General features: G+C 36.0%; 1 protein-coding gene across 1 annotated transcript; it reads right to left on the bottom strand.

Annotated features, from left to right (window-relative positions):
• Positions 1–449: 449 nt before the first annotated feature.
• Positions 450–18,276, bottom strand: pias1b (protein inhibitor of activated STAT, 1b). Its single transcript, XM_039684070.2, has 14 exons — positions 18,117–18,276; positions 10,505–10,949; positions 8,024–8,108; positions 7,645–7,692; positions 7,248–7,338; positions 6,711–6,845; positions 6,494–6,599; positions 5,873–5,946; positions 5,406–5,566; positions 4,641–4,771; positions 4,298–4,478; positions 3,957–4,096; positions 2,911–2,951; positions 450–2,725 (listed from the first exon to the last, which is right to left on the bottom strand). The coding sequence occupies exons 1-14, from the start codon at positions 18,138–18,140 to the stop codon at positions 2,408–2,410; spliced, it is 1,980 nt and encodes a 659-aa protein (XP_039540004.1). The 5' UTR covers positions 18,141–18,276; the 3' UTR covers positions 450–2,407.
• Positions 18,277–20,317: the final 2,041 nt, after the last annotated feature.

Raw genomic sequence — 20,317 nt, 5'->3', positions numbered from 1 at the left:
TTCAGTTGCGGTGCTCTATCACTGACGTCTTGACAGCCAGATAGGACATTGGACCATTGATTGGATGAACATTTTATAGTCCTACACCTTCCACAGTTGATGTTTACGTACGTAAAAAATGCATTTAGACCATTTAACTTATTGATTGCTATAAGAATTCGAAGAGACTTTCAAACCAGCATAACAAGAAAAGTTTCTGCAACAAAAACCTTCCCAGCCTTTAATCCATAAACTGTAATGTTGAGTATTTTTGCATTCACTTGTGATAAAAAAAAACACTCGATCTCTTTGTCAATCAAATTATAAAACAAAAGTGAAGTTTAACTCTTTTTTTGTTGTTGTTATTGCTCTGTATTAAAAAAAAAAAAAAAAAATACAGACAATTTCTAAGTGTGAAATAGGGATTAAGTATTCTGCAACCAGAGGTCAAATAAAGACCAAAATACAGATAAGACAGAAATAGAAAAGATTTAATGTATTTGTTTTATTACAGCTAAACCGCTCTCTACATAAACAAGTAACATTCATTAAGTAAACAACGTATCCCAATTCAAATAATAAATAATTCATATAATATTTTGTACAAACTGGTATTGGTTTCCTGTACATAATGGTTTCTCTCATAGCGTACCATACAGTAAGAGAAGAACTTAAGGCAGAGAGTTCATACTTGCCAGTTATTGGTACAGCTATAACAGACTGACTGTCTAGTGGTTTACTTCAAGGACGTAGCGGTTCAGCGGGCACGTGAAATGTATGATTTCAGTGCGATGTCAAATGGTAGATCTGCGTAGAACGATGGCCGTCTCAATTTTGTGTGCTATTACGTAACTCAGTGCAAATGTAAAAATATATAAATTAAACGAGCATGGGTTCATCAATCCAATTGTTAATTTTCAACACTTTGAATACAAAAATCACTCATTCAGAAAGGTTAGCGAACTGTGCACTGGCTGTCACCGAGTGATTAAAAGTACGTTCTAACGTTCCAGGTCCAACATTAGCGGTTCCACAACCTTTTTTTTTTTTTTTTAATGCAGGACAATCAATGACAAATCAAATACAGCTGTCACTTCACAACAAAGCCAGCTGGCTTTTGTCCTTTAAACAGTTTCACTTCAACCAAAGTTGAATCTGACACAGCAAGTATGATTGTGGAATTAATGCCTCAGAAGAAGTCTCATATAGTACAAATATGAGAGAAGAAGAGACGAGGACACGTAATTAGCTACTTGTACGAAGCAAAGCAAGTGTTAAGAGCTCTTGAAATAATTACGAAATAAATGCATGATCATCAAACAAATAGTAAAAATATAATATATAGATAAAATAAATAAATTCAGTTTAACACAGATGAAAATAGACAGCACAGATTATGTTGCAATTCGGTCACCTTCCAAACACACTTTCAAAACCCAGATAACGGTTGCGTTGGAACGGTTGGTTCCAATTGTAATTGTAGCCCAAGCCAACACAGACCTCGAGAAAATGTCATTTCATACGTTGTGTTCTCGACCTTTAAAATGGCATTTGATATAGGTTTGCTGCACTACGGCTACGGCAACATCCTTCTGGTTATTTTTCAGTCATCTTTGCAACACACTAAATGAGGTATACTAAAGTGTCCGATACCCTCAGCTCTGTTTTTGCAAACCTCACCTCATCTCTTGAGGTTTAGTTCAGAAAAAAAATCATCAAAGGATATACGATCGTGAATAAAAGTACAAGAGTCTACTTACTAGCGAATCTGGGTACTGATGCCTTTAAACTCCGCTTCTTACGTAATTAACGTGGTGATGAATGAGAAAGTGTAGCTGGAATAAGATGTGACCTCTGTCGACTGTTCAAGCATGTCGTGGCTAGATCCTGTATTGGCATAAGGGAATGCTTCTGTACAGCATACATCCTACATAACTTAAAGCAATAATAAATTACCTGCACAGGATAATGGCATTAAATAATGTGATGTTCCCTCACTGATCAAACCATGGCTGAGGGAAAGAGTCTTCGAAATAAAAATGATGAAGATGACTGCCATTCTATTACTGTGACTAAAATAATTATCTGAAGTGAAATAAAATAGCAAAAAAGTATAAAAGGTACAGAATAAGATAATCGAGGAACAACACACAGAGCAGTGAAAAATCTTCAGTATCCATGGAGAAAATACCAACTGAAGTCACTCACTGGGTAGGCAGCGTCCTATTGTTTATGTACAAAAGTAAAACTGAAAATAGATTTTTCTTCTCTGTACACAGCAATTTTATTCTTCTCTTTACAAAAGTCTTTGTTCTCTTTTTTCCCCCCCAATCATGTCTAAATCCTATCACGAGTGCACAAAGCTCCTTCTCCGCCCTCCAGCTGTTTGTGATAAAAGCTTGTCCGTTTGCAGGGCGCCCCAGTGTGGTCAGTCCAGTGATATGACATCGGGGATGGAGCCGTATATTACGGAGGCGGCGGCGTCTGAGCGCGAGCGGGAGGCGCCGGTGTGTGTGTGGCTGTCTCTCAGACTGCTGGAGGACACCAGACTGCTGCTGCTTCCACTGCTGCTGCCCCCGCTGCCGTTGGCAGGCACTAGCGAGCTGTTCGCCGACGTCCCCGACTGCTCCAGGAAGAGCTGTGACGAACCATAGGGCATGAAACGGTTCAGCAGCAGCTCATGGTCTTCTGAGGCTGACGCAGAGGCTGAGGCGGCGGCTGCTGCGGCCATGACCATGTTATAATGCTGGAACAACAACAATTTTAGATTATGTTGATGTTTAATTTGAAAAAAGTTTGTATTTTAATTCTCTCTCAGTCTGTCCTCCATCCATGTAGTTTGGCACCAGATGTGGTCAAACATAGACGTTTGATTAGGAACAATGCTGCCCTCTAGCTGTGATGTGCTGCTGTTTCAGAGAGTGAACCTACCTGGTGATTGTCCCCTTGTAAAAATGAGAAGAAATTCAGATCTGTAGAACAAGAAAAAAAGTTGCTTGGGTTAAATTTGCCTAGAATTTCTTTTAGAATCCAAAAACTTTGTTCACTGGATTAAATAAAATGAAATCCCAGATTGAATGTATATACAAAGATTATTTGGCTAAACTATATTTATAATTAAAGACGCATGATAAATCATAGAAAGATTCAGAAACAATTCCTAAATGATAACGATTCGCTTGTGTGAATTAAACCATTGTTCACAGTGAACATTCTGATTTGCGTTGGCGCTGATCTAGAGACAGCGGTTGTCATGTATAGGTATGAAAAGGCTTCCGTATCTTGCAATAATTCAAATGATCATAAGAGATAAAAGTTTGTTTTTTTCGGATATAAACTACGGTAGTGATGATCTAAATAGAGAAAATCATCTTTGGAAAATAACTTGAAGCATCAAATAAGATTGCATCAATTACATTGTTACACCAAAAATGTATGTCATTGAATCATTCATTCAAGAGATTCATTCAAAAACACTGATTCATCCAATAATGAAACAAGTGAAGTCTTTTAGATCAAGTCATTAAATTATTCATTCAAAAAGTTAAAAAAACAATTCAAATGAATTAAATATTTTTGATAGACTGCAGCAATCAACCTTTTTTAAGAACCTCTAGAAAATCACATGTTATTTTGTTTAGTTGTCTGTATCTCTATTTGAACCAAAAATTGTTGATTCTCAATTTATCCAGAATCATGCAGCTCTATATAAAATGTAATAATGTTTTCATTTCAAATGCATGCTTCCATTCTGATATATTGAAATAGAAAATTGTTTTTACTGTATTTTTGATTTTATTTTAAAAAATGCAGCAGAATTTTTTAAATCTCACCAAACCCAAACCTTTGAACTGAATGACAACCAATTCAACTGAGCACGAACAAACGACGAGGTCAAGATGAACTGTGCCGTTTGAGCTAGTAGGCACACTCATATTAAAAATGAAAAATATTCTATCAGTGGAATGAAGCGTTACCTGACAGGTCATTGGCGGTGTGGTAATAGTGACGATAATCCTGGATGAGAGGAGGAGGGGGAGGGATGTAGTTTGTCTCCATTGCAGGCATGCTGGGAGCCCGTGCCAGAGGAGACGTCTGATGATGTAGATTTAACACTCTACAGCAAAAAATAAATAAATAAAAAGTAACATACAGAGGTTTTAAAATGATCTAGACATTTAAACCACATTTCAAAATGTCTGAACATCTTTGGATTATATGACAAAATATGAATCCAAATGCCAAAAATAACACACTTTTTAAAAGGACGTTTCACAAAAACATTTGTTGGGTTTTAAACTGAAATATAAATTCTCACCCTTTGTTGGCAGGTGGGGAGATGGGAGATAAAGATGGACAGGGTCTTTTAGGTGGAGGCTCGTCGTTATCATCATCATCATCATCTGAGGAGCTGTCCAGCGTCAAGTCAATTACCTCAACTTTCTTACTGCTATGGGACGAACTGTTTCTGTGGTCCGATACAACCGACCGACACGAGTCTACAAGAGAGTAAGTCATCTTCAAAAAGCAAGTCAAGTCCATCTCATTTTATGTTTAATACGGTACCCTGCAAATATCTACACACTTTACTACAGGACCGAGACACAACTGTCTATTGTCTCCATAACTCATAACATATATAACAGCCTTTGTGGTAATACCATCAATGCCGTTTGACGATGCTGACACTTCCTGTACCACTCTCTTGGATCTCATAGGAGCCCAATTGCCATCTTCTTTAAACTGAATCTCATCACAGTCCACACAACTGCTCAGAATCTCCATGAACAACCTGTACAACAACAACAACAAAAAACTTAAAATACAGTACAAAAAACAACAACAACATTGCAGAGACTTCAATTTTGACAAGACACACTGCTGTTCAAAAACTTAAGGTCAGTAAGATAACGTTTTTTTGAAAAAGAGGAAAATAATACTTTCATAAAGCAATGGCACATTGATCAAAAGTGGCAGTAAAGATATTTAGAATGTTGCAAAAGAGTTTCTGTCTACTCATCAAAACAATCCTGAAAAAATAATTAGTTTCCATGAAAATATTAAGAACTTGAAATGTTTTCAACTTTAAAAAAATTCAGCAAATCATCATATAAGAATGATTCCTGACACTGGATAAACTAGACTAGAGTAATTGCTGCTAGAAAAAAGAACCACAGGAATAAATTACATTTTAAAATATTATTAGAAATAGAAAAAAACTATTTTTCAGTTTTTTTTACTGTATTTTTGACCAAATAAATGCAGCCTTGGTAAGCCTCAGAGACTTTTTTGAACAGCCTTTTGAACAGTTGTGTATAGATGCTCATACACATTAGGCAATGACTGGTACATTAAAGCAAAACAGAGTTTTTGTAGATTTTAGATGGCCCACAATCCCAGGTGTGAAAGGTGAGACCAGTACTGACCCGTCAATAATAAGGTGCTCGTATGGAGCTTTCTTGTCGCAGACCGGACACACCCAGGTGGGTTTCTTCTCATTCATTTGGATGTAGAGCGTAGCATCAAAGCACTGTAGGTGCGAGCAGGTGAGCGCTCGACAGGGAATCGTCAACCGCATCTTTCCGAGCTGTTCATTTACACACAGATGGACACACATTATGTTAGAATACATTAAATGGCCACATATGGCTTCCAAACTTTATAACTGAATTATGATTATACAGTTCTATCTTGTTCCTAAACTGCTGGCTTGTGGTTTATTCTCCAACACTCAAAATTATTAAAATGAAAACGAACACTATATGGAAAGTCAGAAAGGACTTATTCTGACAAAACGGTTAATGCAATTTTGTCCAAAGGAATGTCACAAGGTTCACCAGAATCCCTTTAAGAGAAATAAAAAAACTTTATTGAGGGTTGAGGGTCCACATACCGGACAAAGTAAGGAGACTCGCAGGCTGGTGGTGGCAATCTCACTGTCAGGGTCGGCGGTAAGCTTTTCTTTGACTGAAGAGAGGGCACAGAAGGCAAAACTCTTACGGTGAACAGGCAGCTTAAATGAGATTTTGTAAGTTATTGAGATAAAAAAAACTATTTATTTTGGTCACTTTATTAAAACTAATGTTAAATGGGAGCATTGGTAAGTGAAGGTCAGAAAATCATGCCAAAAATCTGCATTTGTTTGTAATATTCAGAATGTAAAGGTTTAATAGGCTTTATCTCGAACGCCACAAGAACTAACAGGAAGTTTTTGTATGTGCTAGTCTGAGAAAGTGTTACACCAGTATGAACTGACAACTACATCTATGGACTTTTAAGGTAATCTGCTAACCTAAAGTAGTTATTTGTATTGTTGGCGTTTTATTTGATTTTGAGAGGAAAATTTTTTTAGATTTCAATCTGCATATGCGATGGACATCTTTGGCAGCTCCTCTGAATGCATCTAGAGGAAAACATCTCTATTTTTAAAGAAGCAATGCAACCGGTTTTTAAAAATACGGAAGTTTGTTGCGCATACCTCGAATTCAACCATTTGGGTCGTGAGTAAACTTACTGAGTGCTCTTGAGTGGTCTGGGTTTCTAATGCCTTTTGATCGTAGTCTCTGTAGCAAAACTGAGGAGGACTGCTGTCGGACCAAGTACACTGCCATGGAGTAGCTCTGTATGGACAACACAGCTTTTAGAAACACATTCTGAGCAACGTGACAGTGGTGTTTCAATTTCAGAGAAACAATCAAGAAACAATTTCAAACAGATTTCACTTTCATTACCCTTCCTATTTCTGACGTCCAGGAGACAACAATGGTGTTGGGAACTGTTGTGGACAACCTAACCAGGGAGGTAATGTTGATGGGTCTGCTCGGCCGCTTTGGCTCCACTCCATTTTTGGTTGGAGGAAGATATCCCTGAGGACCAGCACAAAAAGAAACGTTAATTTGTTATAAGAGTCAAAGATGTTGACAATGAAGATGTAAAAAAATATGTAATCTTTTTATTTGTGTTTTATGATCTCCTTTTGAATGTTTTTAAGCGTCAGTTTTGGGTTAACAGACTTTCAATGGATGGACAGAAATCTCTCAGATTTCATTTAAAATATCTTTATTTTGTGTTGCGAAGATTAATAAAGGTATTATGGGTTTAAAACAACATTAGGGTGAGTAAATGCTTTTGTGTGAACTTTCCCTTTAAATCTACTTGTTAACATACATGTGTTGAATTTAATCATCGTTTCAAACAATTTGTCTGTCATTGGCAGACGGACTGAACGATTCCTGCTGATTTGTGACCAAAAATAAAGCCAGACTCACAGGGAGGTTACAGGGTTTTCCATTCACTTTTACACAAAGGTTGGGTGGGAAATGATCTTCCTGAGGACAACTTGTCTCTGATAAGCAAAACCTGAAAAATATGTGTTGAGATTCTTTTAGGAATGTGTGGGAAAAGATTTCCAAGACTCTCTCAGAAACCCAAACAAAAGAAAGCTCTGAAGATGGGAGTATGTTAGCCTCAAAAGAGAAACATCACATTAGAATACACAATATTCAACAGCACTGCAAAGAATTTGCTATTTTAAATGTGAAATACAAATTTAATTGACATTATCATAAGATTTTGTGATAATACAAAACAGTAACAAACAATAGCAGCAAGAAAAATGACACTAATTATTTATAAGATCTTTAGTTGAAACTTGTTTTATCATACCTTAGCTGTACTTGCACGGTGAAGTCACATTTGGTCCCAGAAATGTCCCTGTCGAGACAAGAGGGTGGGAGTAAAGGAATGTGTGATAGAGCGTAGGAGAGAAAAGCATACCAAACATTCTACAGGACCGCTCGCTTGGCACGCCTGATAAGCACTATCGCCGGCTATGTAACTACAAGATGAAGATATCTAACATGACCAGGTAAACGGCACAACCGTTTTTAAATTCAACTGGTTTTCAGTTCTGGCTGAAATAACTATAGTATTTAAAATGTTTCAAAAGCACAAAATTAGTTGGGGCATTTCAAACACTTGCACCATGGTATCTTGTCCTACGATGTAATTTGATATCCCCCTCCACACACACACACACACTTACATTGAGCTGCTGATCTGTTGAACTTGCTGAGGCGTTAGTGCAAACGCAAAACATGTTTCCTGAAACCTCTGACTGCTGTCTGAGGCTGTAAAACAATAAGAGAGGAGACTATTATAGAAAATGGAGAAACCACCACATCACCATCGATAAAAAACAGAGAGAAGACACTTAATATCAAAAGTAATACAATCAAAATAATAATAATGTTAAAAAAATGACAATTCAATTATTTTAAAACATAATTATAAGGAATTTAATCATGTTTACCATTCAAATATGACTCTCTATAACAAAACAGCACAGATCAGGCAACACAAAGAATAGTCCATTTAATCCATTTAACATTGATTTAGATAAAATACACATTTTAGAGAATTGTGTGCTTCCAAGTTAGCAAATGTTTGGAGAGCTTTTCTGTATCGTACAGTCCATAAAGAAATGCTTCAGTAAGTCTGGGGTGTTTACTCAAAAGGAAACTGTTAGGGAGGAGTCGGACCAACTTCTTTGTAATGGTTTTTGCTGGTCCACATACTTTTGCTTATTTATAATATATATATTTGCATATTTTGTGACGGCATCCTTGACCGAGCAGCGAACAGAATAGTATTTGAAAGTGAACTTTCAGAAAAATCCAACAGTACGTAAAGTGAATCTCGAACTGAAAGCAAAGCAGCATCTCAGTTTCACACACAAGGTTGCTGGTCCTATCCAGTGGAACCACTTTTAAACACTGTTGCAGTTTAGTTCAAAGCCAAACTCTACACAACAGATCCAAAAATAGCCTGGGTTACATAACCCAATCTCCTTAAATGAAGCAAGGGTTTCAGAAGCAAGAGAGAGTGAGAGAGATAAGAGGAAGCTCTATCAGCTCCTTTACAGGCACACATAGGTGGCTGAACTCAATGAACGAGATTGACATTGGAGGTGTGCTTTCCTTGAGCAGTGATGTGAAGAGGAAAATCTATTCCAATTGAAGTGGAGAGAGTTTAACAGTGAGATGCTGGCAGATGATTAATCTGTTCTCAGTTCTCGGCTGTGTTAAAGCTTCATCAACACTGGTTGCACTCTCAGCTCAAACAACTCAAAATTCATCACATTGACCTAGAAAGAACGTTCAGTCCGAGGGGCTTCAACGCAATATGGAAGAAGGACCATCTAGTTTCCTGGAAGTTGCTTGGGAAGCAATTTAATGTTACAGGGTCCTTTGCATTGCATAGCAAAAAGCAGTTATTATGTAGCAATTTGCACTCAAACTGAACTCTATAAGAGTCCTTGTAAGGAAATGAAACTTGAAAAAAGGTAGCATGCTTCCGCACTCCAAAATGAGCAGTTAAGCATTGGTTAAGGACCTAGATTTGATTCAAGCTGCCATCTGCTCAGCAACTGAATCATTGCAACTCAATTTTTGATGGAGTTTGGCCTGACTGGCTCCATACATTGATTTTGAGGACCCACTTTGGTAGTCATTTCCATTGAGAGAATACAATGACAGGCTTGCATTTGAAAAATCCCAGAAGTGAGGTCACTAAGACTAGTTCTCTAAACATCTCAAAGAGCAAAACCAGAGAAAAACACAACATCTAAACTATCAAAGGCAGTTAGACAGCCTTTGGGCTTAATGTAACTTCCTTTCCATATTGGCCTTTTATTCTTAGCTTGAGCTGGATGACTAAATATAGCACAGGTGGCCTCTGTCCAATCTGATAAGCCATAAATCACTTGAAGAGCACCTTTATGTTTGCATCAATGGGGGAGGAGAAGTCTTCGAGAGAGGCCCATTGTACAAATCTAAAGATTTTCAAAATTGATTAGTCAGTGGGTTGTCCGAATGTCTAGTTAGTTTTATCATGACCACAAGCTCCAAACAGATGCTTTTCTTAGCGATATACTGATACAAACATAAATATAAAAGTGAATTAGGCTATATAATCAAAAATATGTTGTTGTTTTTAAAATATAATAATTACGATAACACTTTATTTAAGGTAACTTTGTTACACGTAATGCACTTATATTAATAACAATATATGATTACAAAATTACAAAAGGAACTAACCCTAAGCCAAACCCTAAGTCTAACAGTAACCCTATAAATGAACACAATTAATTAATATTAGTAACTGTGAAAAGTAATTACACTGTAACAACATAACCTTAAAAAATATTTATTTCCCACAGTATAAATTACACACAAAAATGCGTAGCTAAGTTTATAGTTTCGGGCTGCACCATATTTGTGGGTTATTCTAGAAAGTTTAAACCCCCCTGGGCTAAATAACTTAAACGGCAGCAGTTGAAATGGCACAAAACTGTTTATGTGCAACCAGGACGAAGAAATATGTTTGAGAAGAGATGAATTTAGAGAAAACTACATGGAAAGGGCTTTAATGTCCAAATCCCTCTCTGACAAGCAACATTAGAAGCACAATTCAACCTTAATCAATTAGTTGATAACTGTTAGGGATCATTCCTTTTACTCACCTAAACTGGTGGGTTTGATAAGCTCATCAAGTAGATCGTAGAAGGGCAGCCTCTGTAGCTTGACGTCTGGATGGACTGGGTGAAGGGCGGAGGGCAGGTGGGGCAGGCCCAGCTCATGCTTTGGCCCAAGCAGTGCGACAGGTAGTAGAGACGGTGAACCGTGCCCATCAAATCCCAGCTGTGTTAGGCTGGTGGGCAGGCCTGCGTGAGCTCCTCCAGATGTGGAGTGTATGCCAGGGAGAGACAGGTCTGTCGGGGACACCATCTTTGTGGGGAAGCGGCGGCGGTAGAGCTCCTTGATCTTCATCTGCACGGCAGGGCTGCAGCCGGCTTTCAACAAATGTAATGCTTTGGTCAAGAGTTCGTGCTTCCTTCCATGTTTGTTGCGGCCTGCATATCCCAGAAGAACCTGAAGCTCTGAGACACGGAGGCTCATCACCATTTGCTGTTTTTAAAAGAGAGGAAACAGCAGAGAAATTATGCAATTGCCAAAACAAATAATTCAGAGAGCATTTGACTAGGTTAAAGGAATAGTTCACCCCAAAATGTTGATCAATGAAGACAGCAGCATACACGTTTGGTACAGCCTAAGGTTGAGTAAATAAATGAAAATAAACTATTAAACTTTTCAAATTCAAACAATGCTCTTAAGCATTGAAATTGTAATAATAAATGGTTAAAACACACTGCCGTTCAAACTTTGGGGTTGGTACGATTTTTTTTAAAATTAAAAACAGTATGAAATATTATTACAAAATACAAATTAATACAGTTTTCTATTTGAATATATTTTAAAATGCAATTTATTCCTGTGATGGCAAAGCTGAATTTTCAGCTGTCAAACATTTATTATTTTTTATCAATGTTGAAAATGGTTGTGCTGCTTAATATTTTTGTGGAAACTGTGATTTGTTTTTTTTCAGGATTCTTTGATAAACAGAAAGTTACAAAGAACAACACATATTTGAAATAGAAGGAATGTAAAACATTATAAAAGTATTTTAATCAATTTAATACATCCTTGCAGAATAAAAATATTAAAAAAAAAATTAAGTGTATTTTTTAACAGATTTTCCAACCCATTTCTTCATGTTGCAATTACTGATAAACAGTAGGCAGTTCCAAGTCAGCGTTTACTTTCTATTTAAACATTCGTCAACCTAACTCAGGTTAACTGAATGAGGGTGGTTTAAAATGGTTATCCAGTCTGATTTATATGTCTTACACATACACTTACTCTTACACGTATGCCAGCTTTAGGACTAAATTAGCTTCAGGCTCAGTCTTGGACGAGCATTCATTGTAAGCCATAAGTCATAGGCTACATTGTTATGTTGGCCAAAAGGCTAGTCAGTGAGAATACAAACGGTTCGGTTTGCCAAACGAGGATCATATCAGATTTTTAGGCTGTAACGTTTGTATTGTGTTGTGTAGTTTCTGATGCAGACATGTAATTGTGATGACCCCCATGTAGGAAGTTTCAGCACATGTGCAAACGTTAACACCTACATGTGTGGGATCAAAGCCACTTCTCATGTGCAGAACAGCAGACTTTACCTCCCCTGTCATTCTCGGATATTCTGAGACTATAAAGGGCTGTGTTGGTGGTACCGGCATTTGGATTCTATTAAAATCTATGGGCAGGCAGAGTGGTGAAGAGGCTGAGATAGTGGGGGAAGGGAAAATCAAGCCTGAGCCTGGGCCAGTGAGTTTTCATAACAAAAGCAGTGGAGAACAGCTCCAGGGAAAACAAGAGAACCACAGACCAGCGAAAGCTCATATTTCTTCACCTCGGAGAGACCACAGTCCCCTCCCCAGTTTACTGCCAAGTGCCAACTGGACTGCTCACACAAATACTTACACAAACACTCTTTATTAATTTCCACCCACCCCACCACCCAACACAAATAAACGGCTTCACTGCTGGTATAGCCAGATGATGAGACTCTTGCTCGTCCTATCGTAGTGAGGAACGGCCCCAAATGTAAACCTAGAGCGATCCGAAGTTTGGCGATTCAAAAAAAGAACCCATGGGAAAGCCTGAACTTTCTGGTAAATCATATATCTAGTCAGCATAAATTTCAAAATTTTAAGATCAAATGAACATCCCTAAAAGTATACTCTTGTAGGGTTGCCAATACACCATAAAAATGTCTTACAACACTATACTAGCTGAAGCATCAAGATACAAAGAAGTATTGCGCTACCATGCAAATCCACAAAACGAACCAAACTTTCATAAATACATGAATTAAAACAGATCAGATTTTCCATTGACACTTCATTAACCCTCAAACCGTATTCACTTTATAGCTCTTAATCCTGTAATTGTGGACAAATGTGGGCACAGAGGACTCAGGTGTGATCCTAATTTTTATTTATTATAGATCACTGTTATATTACTGTCTTCGATAATGTTTTGTTTTTTTATTTTGGCGGTATTTTTGAATTTATTTACTTCAAAAAGTACCATATTTTCTATGTAAATTATGCTTATTTTGATGTTGTTGTTTTTTTTAACTACATTTAAAAAATATCATTCCAACAAGTTCTTAGCGCTAAAACCTAAAGATGAAGTGACTTTGCTGTCACCTGATGTCTTATTTTGGCTTATTTTAGAATGCTCTTAATTTCCCCATTCATTTCTATGGGTGCTCATTTTTGACCCAAATACAAGATTAAGGAGGGTTTTTTTCACCCACTTAACATTGTAGAATTGAGTCAAAAAATTGTGTTTGTTCAGGAGGCAAAGTAGCCAAGCCAAGCCAAGCCAAGTCTCAGATCAAGGGAAGTATTTTTTAAAAATAAATCAAAACTATTTTGCCCACATTTGTCCAGAATACGGTTTTAGGGTTAATGAGAATGAATAACTGGAATAACTATTGTTACCAATCAAATTAAATCAGTGTTAACAAAACTATGATGTGACATTCATCATCCCTTGATAAACGGTGAACAAGGTGCAACTTTATCTCATAGCAAAATGAACTGAAGCATCAGGAAACACTCAATGAGGTGTATTGACGATACCGTTTACAAAAACACAATGGCGTCGCCAGTATTTTGAAGCTTTAGTATTGCAATATTACTGTAGTACCAGTATACCGTGCAACACTATACTCTTTGTCAAGTTCAATAGTTGAAATCCTCAGTCAACAGCCAGCAGAGAGAGGAGAATGAAGGGAGCAAACACTCCTAGTTTAAACTGTTATTAGGATTAGCTCATCCTCCCCGAGGGCCCTATAACCCTGTGACGACAAAGGAATAAGTGGACCTTGAGCTGAGTAAAAACTAGGGGTGTAACAGTTCTCTGTAAAAATAAATAAATAAATAAATAAATAATAACACGATCTGTTTTGCAAAGAAAACAAAGCATTAAATAGACATTCGGATTCGGAGTGATAACATCAGCTAATGCACAGGGTTTGTTGCCGGTCTCGTTCTACAAGGACACAACCACACTGCTAGATGGTGGTGTCGGCAACAGGAACAAAGCATACCAGAAGACGATGCTTGTTTATCTCTGTACATACACCCAGTCTGCAGCAATGTTAATGAAAATTCTGATGTTTATAATACTTTCTAAATTTTCTAGTACTACCGGTACTTTAAGAATGGAAGAGTTTTGATAAAAGAAATATTTACCGATTTGCATCGGTGTGTGACGGCATGTTTGCATGCAAAAAATGAGAAGTCTATAATCCTCACTGCATTTATTTGATCAAATAGTCAAAACAGTAATACTGTTAAATATTATAATTTAAAATAACTGTCAGTAGCTGGTCCACTCTTCAGTCCAGTTAGTGTAATATGATCCTTCAGATATCACACTAATATGCTCGAAAGAACCTTTTTTATTATTAAAAATAACATTGAAAACAGCTGTATATACTGTATATGTATGTATATATATTCAGGATTTTTTGATAAATAGAAAGTCCAAAAAAGAACAGTATTTAACTGGAAAAAAATTATAAATTTTCACTGTTACTTTATCAATTTCTTTCAAACTGACCCCATAAAGTTATCTCTCAATGTCAATGATACTGATAGTAAGTATACCCTATGGGAAATAGGCTCTTGTGTCTGTAAGCACACACATTTAATAAATACACCTCTACAAACCACAGGATGCTGCACACAGGTTATCTACACAAGCTAGCGAGACACAAGTACTACAGGTGATGAAAAAAGCCCTCCTATTACCGTATAGCTGTGCAATCTGTATTGTATAAAGTTCATATTTAAATATAAGGTGACTTGACTTGTAAAAATTCACACGGCTTTTTTCTATTATTTTACTTAGTTCCTTGAGGTTCATCTGATCAAGAGGTTCAACCCTCATTCTAACCCTCTCTCTGAAATTATTGGTTATTAAGGTGAGGCTACTTTAAGGCTTGTCAGTAAAATTGCCAGTTTTATGATTGTTAAAGTCACGGCATAGAAAATAATGAAATGAACTGGCATTTGCATACTGTAGACAGCTTCAGTGATTATAATGTGTTGTATTTGATTTTTAATTTACTCAACCCCATGTAGAAGAAAGAAAGACATGGACATCTTGGATGACATGGGGGTGAGTAAATTATCAGCAAACATTTTTTTTAAAAGTGAACTACTCCTTTAAGTGACTGAACGCCAATATGAGGTCATGAAAATGTGTCACTTGCCTGTGTGATGTCACATGTCCCACATTATCTAATCAAACCATTTTTGAAGCTTGCTTACATAAACTGCTTTTTAATGAACTTTGAATCCTAAATAATGTTGTTTCAATGGTAAAAAAAAAAAAAATACCCTTATATGTCAAAAAAAAATAATATTTCTCATGCAATCACCCTTTTAAGATTTTCCAAGAATAGCATTTCCTGCTATTCCATGGCTTTACATGACTGAGGAAACCCTGCAGGTTGCTTTCCAGCTGTTTATGCTAGAAAGCTTCAGCACACATTTATTAAGACTGGATTGGAAAATGTGTGACCATCGCAGACTTTAGAATTTTTCTTTTAAAAGGAACAACAGCAAACAGGTTTAGAACAACATGAGGGTGAGTAAATGACGACTGATCATCTCTTTAGGCCCTCAGATAATTCCAGCAAGCAAGACAATAATAAGCTCTTTTCTATAATCTGAATTTCTTAAAAAAAACTGAGAACAGACTGAATAGTTGGCTATACAGAAAAAAGTGCATTTAATAAAACAACGGCTTGAATCAACAATGAGGTTACTGATTTAGTTTATTTGGTTGCAATGAGTGTGGTTATTGTCATAAGCCTTGACTCATTTATGACAAAGACATTATAATCTAAAGGAAGCACTTCTCTGAAAGGATGTCATTTTGGTAACTGCGTAAAGCAAGTTTCCGATCTGCATAACCCACAAATGCATTGATGCTCAATAACATTAAAATAAATCTAATTATAATAATTGATAATTAAATTAGGCAGAATTCTTGGTAATAAACCACTTCCTATCCTCAATAATTACACAAACAATAGAATTTTTTAAGTTATGTTTCAAAACCAGCAGGAAGTGGATTGTGTAAATTGTGAACCTTTTGTTTTGACCGATACACTAAACATTTTGATGCATGGTCTCCAATGCAATTGTCAAAGCTAGAATTAAGATTTCACGGTAAAATATTAAATTAGAAACACTACAAGTGTACATTTTATTAGGGCAGTGCAAAGATTAATTGCAACTCAAAATTGGATTTCATTTGATGAGTTATTTCAGACGGTGAACGTTGAAAGCAAATAAAACATTCTTGATTTTAATCAGCGATGAAGACAAATAACATTTCTTTTTAAGCTTTCTGGTTTAAATATATACCCTACAACATTGGCAAGACTGACAGTGTAATAGGATTCTAGAAGTTAAAAGACTGTCCAAGATAGCAAATTGATATTTATTTAAAAAATAATTTAAAAAAAAAGACTAGTTCATATCAACTTAATTCAAAACTCCTTATTTTCAGTTAATGCTAATACTGCCCGTTACCATTAAATATTTCATATTTGCCTTTTAGCAGCAAATTGTCCTTTTTTTAATGTCCAACCTTGTCCTTAGACAGTCAAATGATTAATTGTGATTAATCGCATCCAAAATAAAAGTTTGTGTTTACATAATATATGTGGGTGCACACTGAGTATAATTTATTATATATATAAATACACACACACGCATGCTTGTATATATTTAAGAAATAAGTTCATGTATATACTGTATATAGATGTATATATAATTTATATTTCATATAAATACTTTATATATAAATATTTTTTTCTTAAATATACATGCATGTGGTTGTATTATATATATATATATATATACACACACACACACACACACACAGTGCACCCACTTATTATGTAAACACAAACTTTTATTTTGGATGTGATTAATCACAATTAATCGTTTGACAGCCTTCTTGTCCTCCAAATAAAATTGTCTTAAATGGCAAAGCCCCAGGAAATCCCTCCTCTACTGACACACACTTAAAATGTACAGCTTAAACCTACTTAATAAAACATAATAATACTCGTCCAGTTTTGCACCCTACTAAATTACTATTTTTTATTGCCAACAAGAGTATTAAGAAACAATGTCCTATATTACCAAATAAAGTTTTTGTGAATGAAACTTCTACTCCACACAGAAGACAATTTAGCCCATGTTATCTGTTTCGGGAAACCTTAAAAATAACCACCAACTACTTTTGACAGTATTTTGTCAAAGTCACAGTCACTAAGAACTCTTCATAAGTAACACTGACTACAGTATAACAACAAATAACTGACCGATTACTAGCAATCCATATCGTGATTAAAACAAGACTACACGAACACAGGACAGGTGGGGGAAACAATAACATCAAAATTAACAACAATAACAGAAAGCAAAATTAAATGTCTCAATGCAGGACAACTCAAACCTAAGACATCACTCATGTAAGTACTAGGTAAACATAACGTTACACGAACTTCCTACTAAAACATACAGAAACTAAAAGTAACAGGCCATAGTAGTCTATGGTTGGGTCTCAAAATCTTGTGTTTTGCAAACACACAAAGCATTCAGCCTCAACACAAATATTCAAACGTTTCTATGATGCCCAAAAATCAGTCTTGGTTGTCAGCTATCTATGTTATGAGACTAAGCAGTAATTCTGCTTTTATAAATGCAGCGGGTTAGCAGAAGTCCTAACTGTCAAAGTACCGAATCTCCAGCCTGTTAGCAGCCTACGCACCACCCACATGCTGCTTCACACATACGACCGACTCCTCTGACGGCCCATGGATTATTTTACACCTCATTTAAACGTTAAAAGAACAATTAACCGTATTAATATATCAATTCGGGTGGACGAGGGTTTATTCCACACCAGCAGGCAGACAGCTGTGCGGGTTAGCTGGCAGCTAGCTGGATCCATCACAACAATAACACTGTTCCTTTAACCGGGCTCCAAACTGCTCATAAAGCGCTTTCTAAATCAAATACCGAACGACGCTTCGTACAAAAGTCAATCACAGGAACAGGTCAGACGGAAAGCATCACCGAACAGGCCTTTTATAAAGGCTTAATTGACAGTAATTTGTGGGTTACACTTTACCTTCAATTCCGCACTCTCCGCCATCTTGTTTCTCTGGCGCAAGCGTGATCTGAGCCTTGGCACGTGACCAGAACGTGTGTTTGTTCAAATGCTGAGGAATCCCTCTGTAGTTTAAAAATTAGCGCGAGGATTACGCGATTTCACGCTGCTTGAATGGAGTACATGGCATCACACACTAGCGACAAGGATCTCCTGGAACGAAACGCACTCGCTAGATTATTTTATCCATCAATAAGATTCGTAAAAGTGTTTATTGATTAAACAAAATGGTATATCAGCTACATTTCCCAGAAAATGTATCAGCAGATGAGTCATTTCCAAGAATCGGTTCTTTTGAACATTTTGTTTCAATGAACAAGAGTAAATAAATCAGATTGTGTCACGTGTTCGTGTTTTTACATTTCGAATTACGTGCACTCTGGCATTCCAATGTGTTATAGTCCTATTACATGCTGTAAGCGTTTTTCTTTAGCTATGTCGTGTCCAAGTAGTTGTGGCAGCCATGATTCACCTTGCAATGTTGAGCCCAAATATAAGCATTTACATTAAACGAATGCTTAAATCGTTTACAGCTTTTGTGTGAGTTTCATTTCATCCTATTATTTTTCATTGTTAATTGTGCGATTTTTGTAAACTGGCTCAACTGAGTTATTCGATGAAAAGATCTGAGGACTCAAAAATTAACTTTTTGCTAACCAAAATTGTAACAGTGTAATTCCTATATATTTAAATACTCAGTAATATTAATTACAGCATAGGGTTAGGGTTTGGTTGAGGATTAGTTGCTTGTAATTAAGCATAATTTACATGTACATATAGGCTACAAGGACACTGTAAAATAAAGTGTTACCAATATTTGTTTCAGTGTGTAATAACATGAACAAAACTAGGCACTTATTACAAATAGGCTATGAAAAAGGTGTCCACTAGATGGCAGACTCGCACCTTTTTTGCAGCTCCGTCTTAGTGGACGAATTCTTTCTTCTTTTTTTCTTTTTTTTTCGACATATTATTTTATGTCGTTTCTTTTTTAAGTGTTATCATTATATAGTTTTAATTTGTTTTTTTATTGTGCATTATTTGTTTATTTTAAATAAAGTCATGATTATTGGGCACCTAATGATTCTGCTCATCTGTGCTGGATAATTGCAAAAAAAAAAAAAAAAAAAAAAAAAATTACTGATAAACCACTAAAGATGGAATAGGTTATTTTGGGGGAACACAGCAGGGTTCAGACTTCCAGATGCAGAAGTCTACAGCTTGAGAAATGTGACTTGAACACTAATACTATCTGCTCAAATTAATTTATGTGACCTATCAACATCCTGAAGGGTTGAAAATAGTAAGGCTCTAGAAACCTTTAATAATGAATACAACTGACTAAAATAGTAGCCTAGTAATTATGAAGGAAGAACATTTATTTTTACCATTACTAAACAACTTGAGCTGACATGGGGCCGCCACATATCTTGAAGTAAGGCTGCATGTTTTATGGAAGTTGATGGGCTAAGAGAAAAGAATCAAACAGCATCTTATCTCCAAGGTTGTTTTGAAATGATGAGAACTAAAAACTATTTCTACTCTAAAGTAGCTAATAACTTTGAATGTATACAAATCAGTAAATCAAATATAGGTCATCCGGGTACTTTTCACCTTCTGTTTTTTGAATATTCTCTTTTCAACTAGAGTTTTTCGCATATTTTGCAATTGCCTCGATACCTACCAAATATAAAACCCAACAAAAGGCATAAAGAAATGCAAAAGCTGGTTAACTCTTGATTATATAATAATTTTTGTAAGTAAATATGTTCAACTGAAAGTCTTCCTGCAGCTCAATAGCATGGAGCTTGCAACACCAAATGTCATGGTTTCGATGGATAGCAAGAACTTATTAATATATATCCTAAACGTTGAATGTAAATATCACCAACACTCAAAATTTAGTGATTTTTGTTGTCATTACTCAAAAACCCACAAAAAGTTAATTAAACTTAAAATTCTAAGGCAGAACGAACACGTAATAAAAAAAGTATAATATTATTAGTTATAAGCTAATTGCAGCAGTAGTATTTTTTTTTTTTACAGTGAATGAACAAAAATGAAAGGGAATAAAAGGCAGAAAATTGTAAATCCACCCCTATGAATACATTATGTACAAAATAAATTAGCTAGAAATTCAGAAAAGTATATTATATTGATGA

The sequence above is a fragment of the Pimephales promelas genome, chromosome 10 (assembly GCF_988280905.1).
Source record: "Pimephales promelas chromosome 10, fPimPro1.hap1.1, whole genome shotgun sequence".
Classification (NCBI taxonomy): Eukaryota; Metazoa; Chordata; class Actinopteri; order Cypriniformes; family Leuciscidae; genus Pimephales; species Pimephales promelas.
The sequence above is the reverse complement of the archived record's forward strand: the minus strand, read 5'-3'. Positions and strand labels throughout refer to the sequence as shown.